Raw genomic sequence first — 16,180 nt, forward strand, 5'->3', positions numbered from 1 at the left:
TGGGGTTTTCTTCTGAAATCTCTTAAGATTGTTGCTGTTCTTCTGGCTAGTTTGCTTGCGTGCCTTCCTCTTATTTAGCCTCCATGATGGATGGGGAGGGAAGATGGTAGCCAGATCGTGGCAAGCGACATAAAGGCAGGTGGAAAAGTAGCTGGTTAAAAATAACAAGGGAAAAAAGAACAACAAAATTGATTCAGAAAAAAGTTTGGGTTTTACACTATTTCTCTGAGGCTTCCACAGATGGTCCACCACAATTACAATGGACAAACAGGAGAATTTCCACAGAAATTCAACCCCAAGATTTCTGGGAATCCTAACAATTTAGCTACTGGCTCCTGAAATTAATTCCTGCCTTTTCTCTCGTGCCTAAAAACCTTGGACATGCATTTTTTACAGGTTAAAGCATCAGTGGCAGCAATTGGGGTAAAGATTATGAAAAATGCAATTTATGACATTATCACATCATTACTGTCTCACTTGAACATATGTGCAAGCTTCCTTGGCCAATGGAAATTACATTTTAAAATAGGCCAGGTGCAAAATATTCTAATTGGATATTCCAAAGCGTGGAACTCATGCCTATTGCCCACAAACAGCTACCTAATTTACCCCACGACGGTGGATGGCTTTTTTTGCTTGTTGCCAGCTACAATTAAGGTAGCACTACCTATACCTATAATGGTATGGATTTCATGTGCTTTTAGCATAACTTGACCAGCTCGCATCCCTGCGTTGTTCGGTCCCTTCTCCAATAAAGCAAAGATGACAGGGGAAGAAGTGAAAGAAATAAGATTTTCATTCATCCATTGAAGATCATGGAAAAGGCCATAGTGAATTAAATCAGCCTCTATGTCAAGAGAACTTGAGGTAACAAAAGCTGAAGGTGTGTGACCTGAAGGATGTTAGTGAACATTGAGGAAAATTATTAGCAAAAGAGTGGTCAGGGCTGGATAATGAGAGAGGACGACCCAGGAAACAAGCCCTGAATTGATGCAGGCAGAACCATAGATAAGCAATCAACCAAGCACATACAGAGCATATTGAGAGAAAACCTGCTAATTATGAACTAGTTTTGGTGGGATGCTACATGACAGTAGCTTTTTCAGAAGTTGTCAGTACAAATGCTTCGGTAATATTGAAAGCAATGATGAATGTTTCACTGCAGTGTTCAAGAGCCAAATTTCCAGAAGTGTATAACTGTTGTCACTGGTAAAATGATCATTGACCCTTAGAAAGGGAATACTTGCTGGGCAATGGGGAAAGAGCAGGGGAGTAGGATTAATTGAATCTTTTACAGCTGGCATATGTACAATGGGCTGAATGACCTCCTTCTGTACTGCATGATTCGACCCCATTTTCTCCCATCTATTTATTTACTTCCCTTTTGAAATCATCGAAGTTATTTGCCTCAGCCAATCCCATCCTAGCAAGTTCCTCCTTTTGAAAGTTGATAAAGGATCACAGAGTTTTGGCAATCAACAGAATATTTATAAAAATGCTCAGCTGTAAATGTTCAATATAGATAGTAATTTAAATTTACTTCCAGCTACGATGCCCTGAGTGCAGAATTTCAGGGAAGAGTGATGCCCTCAGTTTTTAAACCTTGTTTGTTGGTCTTTTACTAGTATTTGGCATTCACATAAAAAGATTCCCCCTTAATACATGACTTTGATGCAAAATCCCTTGGAGGAATTGGTTAATTAAGTCAGAGATTGAGGCCACAGTCTAGTGAAAGACCTTTTGTTGTTACAATCTAAGGCCATCTTGGGCAGAACCTCAGTGTATATTTACAAGCGAATGTAAACCTTCCCCAGTGACATAACAGAATATTTCTAAATTACATTCTACATAAATAAAAATTAAATATTTAGTTGCTAATTCATAACTTTATGTATTATTTATGTATGTATTTATGGACAAAGAATAGAAGTCATAGGATTTTTACTGTAATTTGTATCAGTGTAAAGATTGCCAAACTACTTAAATTAGTGAAAATGTCAGATATATATTTGTATGATGTAAATATCAAATCATCAAATGGTGCAATATGAACCAATTTATTCCCTTAACCTAAATTCTCTGCTCTACAAATCATACTCCATGGATTTCTGATAGCTGTCAATCTGTCTGTAGTATGCTATGTATTTGAAATATTGACCAACATTTCAGCTTCAATATTTGCCAGAGAACTAGAAATACAGGATTGACAATAACCTATTTGGCATAGAGCTCATTTAATATCTGCACATTAGGTTATCCATGGCTGACATACTGTACAACTGAAACATTGATACAAATTATGGAAAATGGGAGGAATTGTATCTTACACTAAATTAACAAATGTAAAACATCTTTTAACATGTAAAATATACATTGTATCAGGTTAATCAAAAAAGCAAAATCCCGAAACAAGTTTTTTTTTCCCTTTTAAAAAAGTCTTCTTAATAACAACGGAAAGATCCTTTTTTGAAAATTCAAAGCAATTTCTCTAAACCTATACTTTGCATATTCCCTTTGAATTTAGATTCTTCGGACAAAAGCTCTTGCATCGGTAAAACTATTAATAACGTAAACTTAAATATTGTACAATAAGTAAAAACAGCTTCCACTGACAAGCAAGCTCAATCTTGTCCAATGCAATATATTTGGAAACTTCCCTCTACCACAGTGGCACCCATATGTTCATCACTGATTTATACAATTATATTGCCACAGAATGCAATGCTATTGTACAGTCAAAGAAGAAACAACTTTGCCGATTTTCCCTTGCAACAGTCTGCAAAAAGTTACACAATTAATTAGCCTACTGCATCCCTCACTATCCTGTCTATAGCGTGCACATTCTGAATGCACGAGCTGTGACTACAGTGTGGAATTCTAGCCTAAACAGAACTTACAATACTGAGGGAGGTATCATAGTCAGTTAGTAAAACTGGCTTCAACTAGAGCTCTGTCCAATAGCTGACAATCTGTTTGGCAGTCTGTGCTTATTTTCTATGTAGGTAAGTATCACCCACTGTACTAATAGTGTGTGCCTGAATTTGCAGAGATTGAAACTAACTTAAATCTTGACCGTCTTAGTAAATTCACAACCTTTTCTTGGCTTCCATACTGAGATCATCACGACCCTATTTGACATCAAAAATCAAGGGTTATATGCTCCGTCAAATTACTAAATAGCCACAAAGTGCAGGCTTGTGTTTTGGTGCAGACACCTTTACTTAAACTTTATACATATATCTAGATACTTAAAATTCTATTTCCGCTCTCACCATGATTCAATCCAGAATGGAAAGCTGCCAAGATTGTTTTCAATATCTGCATAAAATTTAGTTCACAATATCACGATTATCCATTTAAAAAGTTACCTTCAACTATAGTTCACAATATATATAAAAAAAATCACATTTTAACTCTTGATTACACAAATCAAAGAGACACATTTTGCAAATGGTGTTCATTTTTAGATACTAGAAAATGTGCATGTTCATACTGCCAGCAAATAATGCATTTGAATTCTTGACAGCTTAGAGAAGCCCAATTTTGGTAAATTATGTTGGCAGATGAATTAGCACCATATTATTAAAGTTATAAGAAAATGATAATCATAGTAATATTTGTCTGCCTCACCAAGTTCATAAACATTGATGCTCATGACAACACATACATTAAAGTACTGTGTGCATCAAAATCATAGACTGCTTTGTAAAGAACATGTTTACAATCTCACGAGATGCAGCAGACAGAGGAAATCTTCCACCCATTGCTATCACCATAACCCTACTTTTAACCTCTGGTTTGGCAACTGGTTTTCTTGACAAAACAACTTATTAACGTATCACAGAGTTGTTTCATACTCCAGCCGTTCTTCAATGAGGGCTTCATCCTTGTATTGAAGTTGAGGTGGCGAGGATGCACATTCAAAAGCAAGGATGGCCTTTCGTAGACTTCTGTCCAAAACATGTCTGTCCCATGCTGGATACTTGTTTCTCAAAAGGTCTATTTTGATCACAGTTTCTTCTATCCGTGGCGGGCGAGAAGATGGTGTGGAAGGTGCAGTAGGTCTGACCTGAAAAACAGGCATGCAACCATCCCTTTCTGTGAATTTCTGTTCCCTGTTTTGGGACACAGCCTTCAAAGCATTTGCTGCTGCCTCTGCAGGCAAATTGAAAGTGGCCACAGGCTCCTTGCAAGCACAACTTGGTGACTGGCCAAACCTTGGTCCATTTGGATGAAAAAAGGCATAGTACATCAACATAAAAACGATTCCAGTCAAAAAACTACTAAAGACAACACAAAGCGCTGGTATGGCGAAAGCATCTGTTATTTGAGGCACTCGGTACAAGTACCACAGCGCACTCAAGGCAGTGTTTTCCAAAAGGATTACAAAGTAGTAGATGAATAGCCGACACCGAGTTCTTCCTTCCTTAACATTGAACCAACTGAAAATGTAGATTATTCCCACAACCATGTCAAATACAATCTCCTCCCACTTTGTTATGCAGAACTCTGTTTCACAATGAACAATCCAGAAGGTCATGATGCACCAGTGCAAGACAATGAAGATCCCAAAATAAAGCTGGAAAACTGATGCAAACAAGGCAAAAGTGATGACTCTGGCTGCAATTGTGAAGAAATGCCAACAGAATTGAATGATAACAGCCATATAGCTGATGGGTTTTTTATCATTTCTAGAGTCACGAAGAGCCTTCTGGTAGGAAGCCAAGGCCCAGGCCAAGGACACAAGGGATGCTGCAGCTGTAAGGCCTGTAGAAAAGATAAAAATACATAAATATTGAGTGATTTTAGATCATCAATGTTAGACCAGAAACTTTGAACAAAAGTATTCCTGTAAAGTAAGACGTGACAAATTTGAGTTGAAACCTTTCCTGAAAGATTTTTCCAAAACGTATCTCAACAATTAAATAACATTAATTTTAAAAATAACTCCTTTCGCATAATTGCTTATTCAAATACAATTCATAAAATATAATGTCTTAAATCCATGCTAGCCTGTATTATATTACTGTCCATCAGTATTGCTGAAAAAATGAGACATGTCTAAATGTTATGACCGATGCAGTTGGTAAAGCAGGGTTATTTAAAAATCCCAGAGGGAAACTTTAAACAACTGTCATAACCTATAATTTTAAGTGTTATGTTTGAGATGCGACTCTAAATTAAGGAATCAGACCACCAGTTCTCGAGGTTTTACATTAAACAAAATGAAATATTTTATTAATTTACATAAGTTAAAATATATATACGCATGGCTTCAAATTAATACTATCATAACTTTTAACAAGTTCCCACACTAATCTCCATTAAGGAAACAGCAACTCGTAGACTTAATCAAACACAGGCAAAGTATTTTCACCTTACAAATTCAAAATGAGGTTCTTTTCACTTTGGTTCCTGTGGAGACGGTTAGAGGCTGACAGCTGCCTTTTGATCTCACATTGCCTCTGCTCTGCACACCTGAAAACTGATGAAGCACCTAGTACCGCTCATTGAATGTAAATCCTCATTGTTTCACCAGCCTCTTCTAACAATAAAACCCCTTTCATAGTACCAATTTTATTAATAATATAAAAATATTGCTTGGTATCCGCTAGATAGGTGTCAGTTTTCACCCCACTTCTTGAATGCTCTATTCAAAAAATGCAAATACACTATGGGCTGAATTTTGTCGTCGGCGAGCAGGGGGTGGGGCCCACTTGCCGACACGTAAAATGACACGGGATGACGTCAGGGGGAACCCCTGACGTCATCCCGCCCCATTTAAATTTTCAGGAAGGTGGGGGCTCAGCCAAATCAGCTGTGCGCCCACCGACCTGTCAATGGCCAATTGAGGCCATTGACAGGATCATTAAAACAATTAAAGGACCTGTCCATCCAACCTTAAGGTTGGTGGGCAGGCCAGGAGCCCCGGCGGGCAATAGAAAAACATGAAACCTCATGCACCGGCAGGATGAGGTTTCACGTAGGGATTTAAAAAGTTTAATAAACTTATAATGTAAATTATGAACATGTCTGATCTCATGTGACATTGTCACACGAGGGGGACATGTTAGGGAATTTTTTTTCTAATTTTTATATTTTTAAAAGTGTAAGCAATCTCCCTGAGGCAGCACTTAGCCTCAGGGAGATGTGCGCATGCGCAAAAGAGTGCACTCTCGCTTTTGGGGAATCCCAACCCGCCCGCACAGGAAGTGCATAGCGCTTCCCGCCAGACGTCACGCTGGGCAGGCCTTAATTGGCCCATCCACGTAAAGTGGCGGCGGGGCCTGCTTCTCCGGCCCTATCTCTCTTACGTATCAAAACTAGTAGACATCAAAGCACCCAGGCTAGCTGGCTTTAATCCAATTAAGGCACATCCACAGACTAAACCTCTATTTTAAAAGAAAAATATTTTCCAATAATATTACATGCATTAATAGCTTCATGACACTAAGCTTTTCGTCTTGCACTCATCAGGACATTCGCAAGAATACCAATATAAGGGGGAAACAATAATTTATACTGTATGTGAAGAGAGTGCTAATTTGGTTGATAAGTGGCATTGCCATGGAGAATGTACCACTGATGGTGAATGACAGTTAACTGCCTAGCATTGTTTGAAATTTAAACCAGGCAGCTTGACCCTGATTGGTCAAAGCATTGCCCTGAGGGATGAGTCAGTGAATGGCTATCACTTATTTGTTTAGCTGAAACAGGTGCAATGTTCTTTCATGTTCTTTCTGACTGCAAAGAACAGGGTCCTGTGTATTAATATATGTAGTATGAGGGACAGCACAAAAGTGATGTACCTCTACACCCCATCTTACCTATGACTGGTTCTGCACAACATGAATTAGCCAAATGGTTAGGTGAATTGTTACAACCACTTTTGACCAGGTTTTCCACATACATGGTGAAAGACTCCTTCACATTTGTGAAGGCCATACAGGATTTGCATATTGATAGCAATGCTGTGCCCATGTGCTCATTTGCTATTGCTTACCTATTCACCAATGTTCCACTTAAGGAAGCCATAGATATGTGCGCTGCAGCACTATGTCATGGCAATCTAGAACATCCACCATTGCATGAATCAGTATTAATTGAACTTCTGAACTCAGCAACTCATGCAGTTGAGTTCAGTTTTAATGACAACATGTATTCTCAAATAGATGGTGTTGACATGGGATCCTCTATAAGGCCAGCATTTGCAAAGATCTTCGTTGGGTTCCATGGTAAACATGCCTTCAATGGAATGACACCTAACCTCTTACCCCTCGCATATTTCTGATACGTGGATGATACATTTGCTATACTTAAATGCGCAGCAGCATGTCACAATTTCCTTACACATCTTAATGGGCTCTATCCTGCGCTTAAATTCACCTATGAAATGCAGCAGTCAAATTAACTCCCCTTCCTTGACATACTAATTGAGAAATCTGCCAATATACTGTATCAAATAAAATGTCCAAATGCAGCAACACCTGGAAAATATCCAGGCTTGGGCTGACAAGTGGCAAGTAACATTCGCGCCAGACAAGTGTCAGGCAATGACCATCTCCAACGAGAGAGAATCCAACCATCGCCCCTTGATGTTCAATGGCATTACCATCACTGAATCCCCATCTATCAACATCCTGGGGGTTACCATTGACCAGAAACTGAACTGGACTAGCCATATAAATACTGTGGCTAGAAGGACAGGTCAGAGGCTAGGAATCATGCGACGAGTAACTCGCCTCCTGACTCCCCAAAGCCTGTCCACCATCTACAAGGCACAAGTCAGGAATGTGTTGGAATACTCCCCATTTGCCTGGATGAGTGCAGCTCCTACACCACTGAAAAAGCTGGACTACGTCCAGGACAAAGCAGTCCGCTTGATTTGCACCACATCCACAAACATTCACTCCCTCCACCATAGACGCACAGTAGCAGCAGTGTGTACCATCTACAAGATGCACTGCAGGAATTCACCAAGGCTCCTTAGACAGCATCTTCCAAACCCACGACTGCTACCACCTAGAAGGACAAGGACAGCAAATAGATGGGAACATCACCACCTGGAAGTTCCCATCCAAGTCACTCACCATCCTGACTTGGAAATATATTGCTGTTCCTTCACTGTCGCTCGTTGAAAAGTGCCTAACAGCACTTTGGGTGTACCTACACCACATGGACTGCAGCAGTTCAAGGAAGCAGCTCACCACCACCTTCTTAAGGGCAACTAGGAAAGGGCAATAAATGCTGGCCCAGCCAGCGAAGCCCACACCCGTGAATGAATAAAAAAAAGTATATTTTTTATTTCTGTTGGAATGTTGTAAAGAACATATCTTTTTATTTTCTGTTGGACTATGGTAAAATTACAATGGCTGCAGGTTGAAAGACATGTCTACTGGAATAGAATGAGAGATGTATACAATGTTGCAGTCCTGGAACAGAGTGTGCCATGAAAGACAGGATGGTACCAGAAAAGAGCCCTGGACCAAGGGAGCTGCCTGACAACAGCATTTTAATTGGCTCCTGACTAGGTGACCAAGGTTTTGCGTGAAGAGCAAGGCAACAGAAAGCTACTGGCCTGCAAATAGAAAACATCTAAAATCTCTTCCTCATATCTTTATAACCTGCTCTCTCTCTCTCTGAGGAAAGCTCTGTAAAAAAGAAAAGGGGAAAACCACTGTTAGAGACATTGAAAAGCAAGTTCTCAACCAGCGAACTAAATACCGAAAGTGCTGGAAGACCACCTTGTGTCACCAACAAGAACTGAAAGGAATTTGGAAGACACCGATCAAAGTCAACCCATCAAATCCTGTACTCCAGATTGGTGCTATTGAACTATTTTATCCCACCCTTATGTCTGTCTTATGTGTCATGTGTGTTTGTGTGTGTGTGTTTGTGTGTGTGTGCGCATAGGGATTTAAGAAGGGTGTTCGAAGCTAGTAGTCCATGTTTCTTTCTTTTGCCACTAATTAAAGACAATTTAAGGAGAGAGGAAGTGAAGGGGCAGCATGATGCCACCACCAAACACATCTTCCCTTCACCCCCCCTGGCGGCATTCCATAGGGATCGTTCCCTCCGGGACACCCTGGTCCACTCCTCCATCACCCCCTACTCCTCAACCCCCACCTATGGCACCTCCCCATGCCCACGCAGAAGATGCAACAGCTGCCCCTTCACTTCCTCTCTCCTCACCGTCTAAGGGCCCAAACACTCCTTTCAAGTGAAGCAGCATTTCACTTGCATTTCCCCTAACTTAGTCTACTGCATTCGTTGCTCCCAATGCAGTCTCCTCTACATTGTTGAGACCAAACGCAAACTGGGCGACCGCTTTGCAGAACACCCGCGGTCTGTCCGCAAGAAAGACCCAAACCTCCCTGTCGCTTGCCATTTTAACACTCCACCCTGTTCTCTTGCCCACATGTCTGTCCTTGGCTTGCTGCATTGTTCCAGTGAAGCCCAACGCAAACTGGAGGAACAGCACCTCATCTTCCGACTAGGCACTTTACAGCCTTCCGGACTGAATATTGAATTCAACAACTTTAGATCTTAAACTCCCCCTCCCCCCATCCCCACCCCGTTTCTCCCCCTCCCCCTTTTTTTTTTCAATAATTTATATAGATTCTTCTTTTCCCACCTATTTCCATTATTTTTAAATCTAAAACTAAAACTTTGTTAGTCTTTCCACCCCACCCCCACTAGAGCTGTACCTTGAGTATCCTGCCTTCCATTCTTAATTAGCACTTTTCTTAGATAACATCACCACCTTCAACACCTCTTTGATCCTTTTGTCTGTGACATCTTTTGATTATATGCTCCTATCACTGCTTGCTTATCCCCACAATCACCCCACCCTCAACTTCTCTCTCCCCCCGCCCCCGACCTTAGACCAGCTTATATTTCACCTCTCTCCTAACTATACTCAGTTCTGCCGAAGGGTCGTGAGGACTCGAAACATCAACTGATTTCTTCTCCACCGATGCTGCCAGACCTGCTGAGTTTTTCCAGGTAATTCTGTTTTTGTTGTGGTCGGGAAGCCGTCTGCCATCAGCACCGCACGACGATTTCATGCTGGTGGGCCAATTAAGCCACTGAGCGCTGCCTATGTGAGGTGGGGGGAGTGCAAGCGGGCCGAGTGCAAGCTTTGCGCATGTGCACGATTGAGCGCTGCATAATAATCTCCCTGAGGCAGCTTCGTGCCTCAGGGAGATGAAGAGATATTAAAAAAAAGAGAAAATAAACATATAATAAAACATGTCACCTCATGTGACACTGTCACATGAGCAGGGACATGTTGTTAATGAAAAATTAAAGTTTTTATTTTATTTTTATTTGCTTTTGAAAATCTCATCCCGCCCATGGATGAGGTTTCCAAAAAAATGCAAAGGCCACTTGGCCTTCTCGCCTGCCTGCCAACTGTTAGGTTGGACGGCAGCAAAAATTTTACGCTAACTGATTACTTAATGGCCTTAACAGGCCTTTTAATTGTCGGTGGGCGTGCGACCAGCTCTGGCACATTGACGCTGGCGCGCTCAGCCGACGTCAACGTGTGTCATTTCACGCTCGAGCGGGTCGGGTGTGCATCCGCCCGCTGAGCAAAAACTTTTGCCCGTTGTTTTTTTGTACAGGAGAAACAATTTTCCTGTGCCTTCCTGACTCCATGGCATTTTCATGTGGCCTTTTTGAGGGTCAGGTAGGTCTTGGGTGCAAAATGCACACACACCTCTTATGAGTCAAGGTCACCATTGTGAGGACCACAAGAAAATTGTATTTTCTCTTGCAAACTATTTTTGTGTGCTGGTGTGAGTTTTAGAAGCCCAAAACAAAAGTACCTCCCTGAAGAGTTTCTGACCACTCGGGAATTCTTCTGAGCAGTCAGGAACACTCGGACAGGTAAGTGTAAAATGTTGCGCCATCTTCAAATGCCACTATTAGATGCTGTATTGTAATGCAGTGATTCATCATAGGGCTCTGACCTATAAAGGTAAGTTGACTGTTACATTGACCAGCATTGTATAAGTTTTTATGTGCATTACAGTACTTTTCCAAATGGCGAAAGTGCCATATTGCATTAAAAACTATAGAAAAATATGCTGGGAAGTTCACCTGTTATGCTTTGGAATGAAATTTAAATATCCAGATATATTTTATTTTGAAAAAAAAAAAGACCCTGCTGTTGGGCAATAAAAAAATCTAGGTACATTCTCCCCTTTGTTAGTTGACAGGTAATTGCTTTGAAATGGAAATGTAACACCAGCTGTTTATGTTTCAAATTCAGGGTCTTGCAGCTATAATGGTATGTTTTGATAACTGTGGCTATTATGAATGCTTGGCTGAGATCCAAAATATTAGAATGGCCTGAGCTCAGCAGATGGCCTATTGACACAGCTGATCAGTGGAATGATTGACAGTTTAAAGCGTTTTAATAATATAATCTGCCTTTGATGTGGTTTCTGACTACATGGTTGTTTACACAACATAATGACCTCTTAAGGGATTAAACTTTTGCTCTAAGGGAGAAAAATGTTTTTTCAGTATCAATGACAGAGGCTTGAATGATAGTTTTATTATATTGTCAAGGGTTTACTATTTTAATACCTGAATTTATAAGAATTCACACTGAATGGCTCTGAGGATTGTACATTGTGGATACTGGGTCAATGGCTATGGAGCATACATAGGGAGCATGAGGGATCTGATGGGGAATGGAAGGGGGGTGGGGGATCTCAGAGGCCATAGAGGATCTGAGGGGCTGGAAAGGACTTGGGGATTTGAGAGGGAGAGGTATGGAGAGGGCATAGAGGTTGGTGGACGGGTGAGCGGTGACATTTAGGGAGCCCTTAAAAGATGTTGGGAGATGGATTTGCACTAAGTGTGGTAGTGGGTGGATGGCCACAAAGGCAGCTTTTCACATTGTATTGTCCCAAACCCACCGCATTAATTATGCATTCCCGGGAACATGTCGTTTCCATGGCGGGCGGACTTTAGTTCACCCATCATACCATCACCTCGCCGCTTCATCATGTCAGGCGCCATATTTAAAGTTCAGCCGCATGCACACCTCTCAATGTTTCCAGCCCATGACTGCTGCATGGATGACATGGCTCCGAAAGGCAAAAAGACCGCAGACACCAGGTTTAATAATGCACCCGTTGTGCTTTTTGGACGCTATGGAGGCCCACTATAATGTCCTCTACCCCCCACTCTGGTCACAGGATGGACAGCAACATCACAATCCGGCTCGGGAGGCAGTGGCAGTGGTGGTCAACGCCAACACCTTGCAAAAGAGGACAGCCACCCAGTGCCGCAAGAGGATGAATGATCTCCTCCATGCTGCCAGGGTAAGTCACTCTTCTCATCACTCTCAATTCAGATACTCACAAACCCATCATACATCCACAGGGCCCTCGCTAACTGCCAGTTCAAGGGACATCACAATTCACTCTGACACACATCCTCATTGTTCTCATCCTGTCCATGGGACCACACACCACCCACACATGTCAGGCATACTTATCATCTGGCCTGGCAGGCATCCTGCTCACACTCTCTCCATCTCTATTCGTTAAGGACAAGCTGGCACACAACAAGAAGGAGAGGTCACAAACTGGTGGATTAATGCCTGAAATCAAGGTCCTCATGGACTTTGAAAACAGAGCCATCCAGCTGGGCGGTGAGGATCTGGACTGTTCCTGTGCTTGTTACTCACAATAAGAGGTTGTGGTGGAAGAATTAATCCAGGCAGGTCTCTTGGTTAAAGCTGGTTATTTCCAAGACAACTCCTCAGTGCTACTAACTTCCTAGTAGCTTCCACACAAAGTGTTCCAGCTGTAACTTTGTTACTCTATTCAGTTGGGATAATTAATGCCCATCACCTGTTTAACTACTAATTGGTTTAAACAAGACGATAGCCATATTAACAGATTCCCCTCTTTTCGTTTTTAAATTAAAGCTAAGAAAAACTTGAACATTTTTTTTAAACAAACAGAAAGAAATAATGCCACGTACTTCCACGTCCATAATTCCCGCACACACACAATTTTTTTTCATTGCATCATTATATGACAACCCTCTTCCAACACATTTAATAATTTTTTAGAGCAGGCACTTCTTTTTGTGAAACAGTCTGACAGTTGGTGACTTGCGTCAACCCATTTTATCTTAGAGATCTCTTTTCTTTCTAACATCTCCTTTATGCTGGCTAGGTCTATTCGTAGTCTTTTTTCTGTGACACTTTTCGTGGAATGAATGTTGTCCCAAAGGGACCGGTTATCAATATAACATTCTATGGGCAAACTTTTCCCACATTGCCCCTTATATATTTCTGTCAATATTTGGACAAGTAAACCCCCATATCTATGCCTCTACTAAGGCTAATGTTTCAGCAGCTAAGATGCTTTTCACTACCCTTTTTATTTTCTTGGCTTCCCAAGCCAGTGGCCAACATTTATCGTTCTTTCCCACCAAGGATATGATGAACCCTGCTGTGCTAGAGTACCCATCTGGGAGATTGGCATGTGAAGCATCACTAAGAATGACCAACCTCATATCTTCTGGATCACCAAAGGCTGGAAACTTGAGCACACATCTCTCAGAATTTAATTTGCTCTCAGAACTTGCTCAACTGTTACATCATGGTACTCAGCTCCAACACATCATAACTAGCGTCAGGGCTAGTCTGAGTGCACAACCAGTTCAACTGCCCAATCAAATTTCTCAACTGTTCCATTTCTTCCTTGGTAGTAAGATCCTCTTTTTGTGAGGATCTACCATGAAATATTGGGATATAATTAACATTTTCTAGATAAGATTGTTGATTCAATGTCACTGCTAACTTGCTCTGCTTAATGTCTAAACCTATGTATCAGACCCAGAAGTCTGACTTCCAACTTGGAATTCCTTCTTTATCTTCTCGAATGCCCATTGTTCAAATTCTACAGATCCTCCCCACAGGAAATCAGCAGCATGCATGATAAAGATCCCAGCTAGTTTCTCCTTGTGGTACCAGTAGAACATTGTGGGGTCTGCCTTTAACTGAACACAACCTATTTTCAGCAAGACAGATCTCTCAGAAAAATACCATACCCTTGATGCCAAAATAGCGAAAAAAAATCTTTAAACTCACTCCGCGCAGTAGGCGAGTCCACTCTGACATCCTGATCTCCTAGTCTCTCTTCAAAGCCTCGGGCTACTAATCTCGCTTTGGCCTTATATGTGCCATCCGGGAGTACCTTTTCCATACAGATCAATCTGTGAGATAAAGCTGGCTGTCCTCTGTCAGGTATTTCAGAATATATACCAAATTCCTTCCAACTTTCTAACATTTTCCTTTTGGCTTCCTTTATCAGCTTATTTTCCAATTTATTAGCAGCTACTAGAATCTCTGTCTTAAGGACTTCTACTTCTATTGAGATTGCTAGCTTGCTCTCTAGTCTTCCTTGATAAGCTACGGCCTCTACTCACATTCCTCTCCCTTTCTGGGCTGCTACTATATGATCGTCCTCCCATGCGAGCAGAGCTCAGTTTGCAAGTCCGTGATCTTTTTCTAGGGCCACGGTCATTTTCTGGTCCACTCTCAGAACTCATACTGCGCTTTCTGGGTTTCCACATCTTTATCTCGGTTTGCCAATCGATAGGCCTTGTCTCCGGTCCTTCATCCTGCACATTTAGCCAATGTTTGTATTTACCAGCGACCTTTCCTGCTCTTCCTATGATGGTGGCATCCCTCCACACACTGGTCCCTTCTGGCATGTATGTTACCTTTGTCCCTACTTTGGGTAATTGCCCTTTTGGACGAATAGTGTTGTCCTGTACCTCAGTATTACTTTGTTCATCGTCAGTCGACCCTGTATCAGCCTTCGTCTGCTCCTCATAATTACGCATTGTATGTGTATGTGAAGTGCATGGTGCCTCCTCACGTTCTATGCCCTGTTCAGAACCTGTAAAGGTATAGTCAGTACCAATTAACCATGAAGAATGTACCCTAACAGTTTGATTACCCGTGTTGCACAATTACTACTTTCCCATTACTCCCTATAACCTTGCCAGGTCCTTTCCACTCTTTCTGGCCTTCCCTTTTATAATATACCATGCCTTCTTGTCTAAACTGTATTCCTGAAGGTCTTATGTGGTGCCGTAGGGCCTACTGAATTTTCTCAGAAACCTCAGCTTTAAAGAAAGGTTTTCTGCCCGCATGCAAAGAGTTCAGATGAGCAGAAAAAGTGGAGCTAATGCCAGTCCCTTCTGGAGCAGGGGGAGCATCTGACAACACCGAAGGTAACTTCGTATTTCTTCTGTACACCAACTGATATGGACTGTACCCCCTAACCATTTGCAGAAAGTTCTTTGCATGCACCACCCATGCTAGCACTGTTTGCAGTTTACGAGTTGATCAACTAATATTTTATGTAACATGTCATCTGTTACCACATGGTTTCTTTCACAAAGACCATTACTAACCAAGCTCTCAGCTGCAGTGTGCATAACTATGATGTTTAAATTTTTGTACACATCTCGAAATTCCTCATTGGCGAATTCCCCACTATTATCTGAGAGAAACTTCTTTGGTTTTCCTAATCCTGTTCCTACCCATTTCTCCATGGCCTTATCGACAATGGTCCTTTTGTCTTTACTATGTATCACAGTGGATAGACTAAATCTGGTTGCCTTATCTATGAAGTGTAGTAAAAAATACCCCCATCCTTGTCCCAAACTTTCAAGTCCATTGCCACTGCATCGTTAAATTCCCTGGCTAGTGGCAAGCTCACAACAGGTCGTGGCAGTGTCTTGCAATATTTAAGGCAAATTTCACACTGAGCAGTGACTCGTTCAATAAGATCATCATATCCTTTATCGACCACTCCCGCACCTCAAAGCAGGGTCTTCAGTTTCTGTGGCGCCAGATGTGCAAACTATAATTTCCAAATGATCTTCTTTTTGTTCACCAAATTCTCATTCTCAGCAGTTAACAAAACTTCATGAACTTTTTGATGAGAAATTTCTGGCTTCCTTAGTGGCAAGCAGTAATGGCCTGACCGAGTAAAATGGAGATCCGCATTTTTCCCAAATACGACTGCTCTATCATTCTTCATAACTGAGCCTTCTTCATCACAGATTGACTCAACAATAGCAGTATCTCGCTAGAAACCACATCAGTACTGATAAACAGATTGATCCCTGCTAT

At 41.5% G+C, this 16,180-nt stretch overlaps 1 protein-coding gene across 2 annotated transcripts in view; it reads right to left on the reverse strand.

The window, feature by feature from the left end:
* Positions 1 to 3,838: 3,838 nt before the first annotated feature.
* Positions 3,839 to 16,180, reverse strand: part of xkr4 (XK related 4) — a 339,928-nt gene continuing 327,586 nt past the window's right edge. Inside the window, exon 3 of one of the 2 annotated variants that reach the window (XM_078540508.1) lies at positions 3,839 to 4,422. In XM_078540508.1, coding sequence (XP_078396634.1) covers positions 3,839 to 4,422 — 584 coding nt within the window. Of the gene's footprint in view, positions 4,768 to 16,180 lie in introns of both variants that reach the window. The other variant, XM_078540507.1, reaches the window with a different exon arrangement.

Source organism: Cetorhinus maximus, chromosome 4 (genome assembly GCF_964194155.1).
Source record: "Cetorhinus maximus chromosome 4, sCetMax3.hap1.1, whole genome shotgun sequence".
Taxonomy (NCBI): domain Eukaryota; kingdom Metazoa; phylum Chordata; class Chondrichthyes; order Lamniformes; family Cetorhinidae; genus Cetorhinus; species Cetorhinus maximus.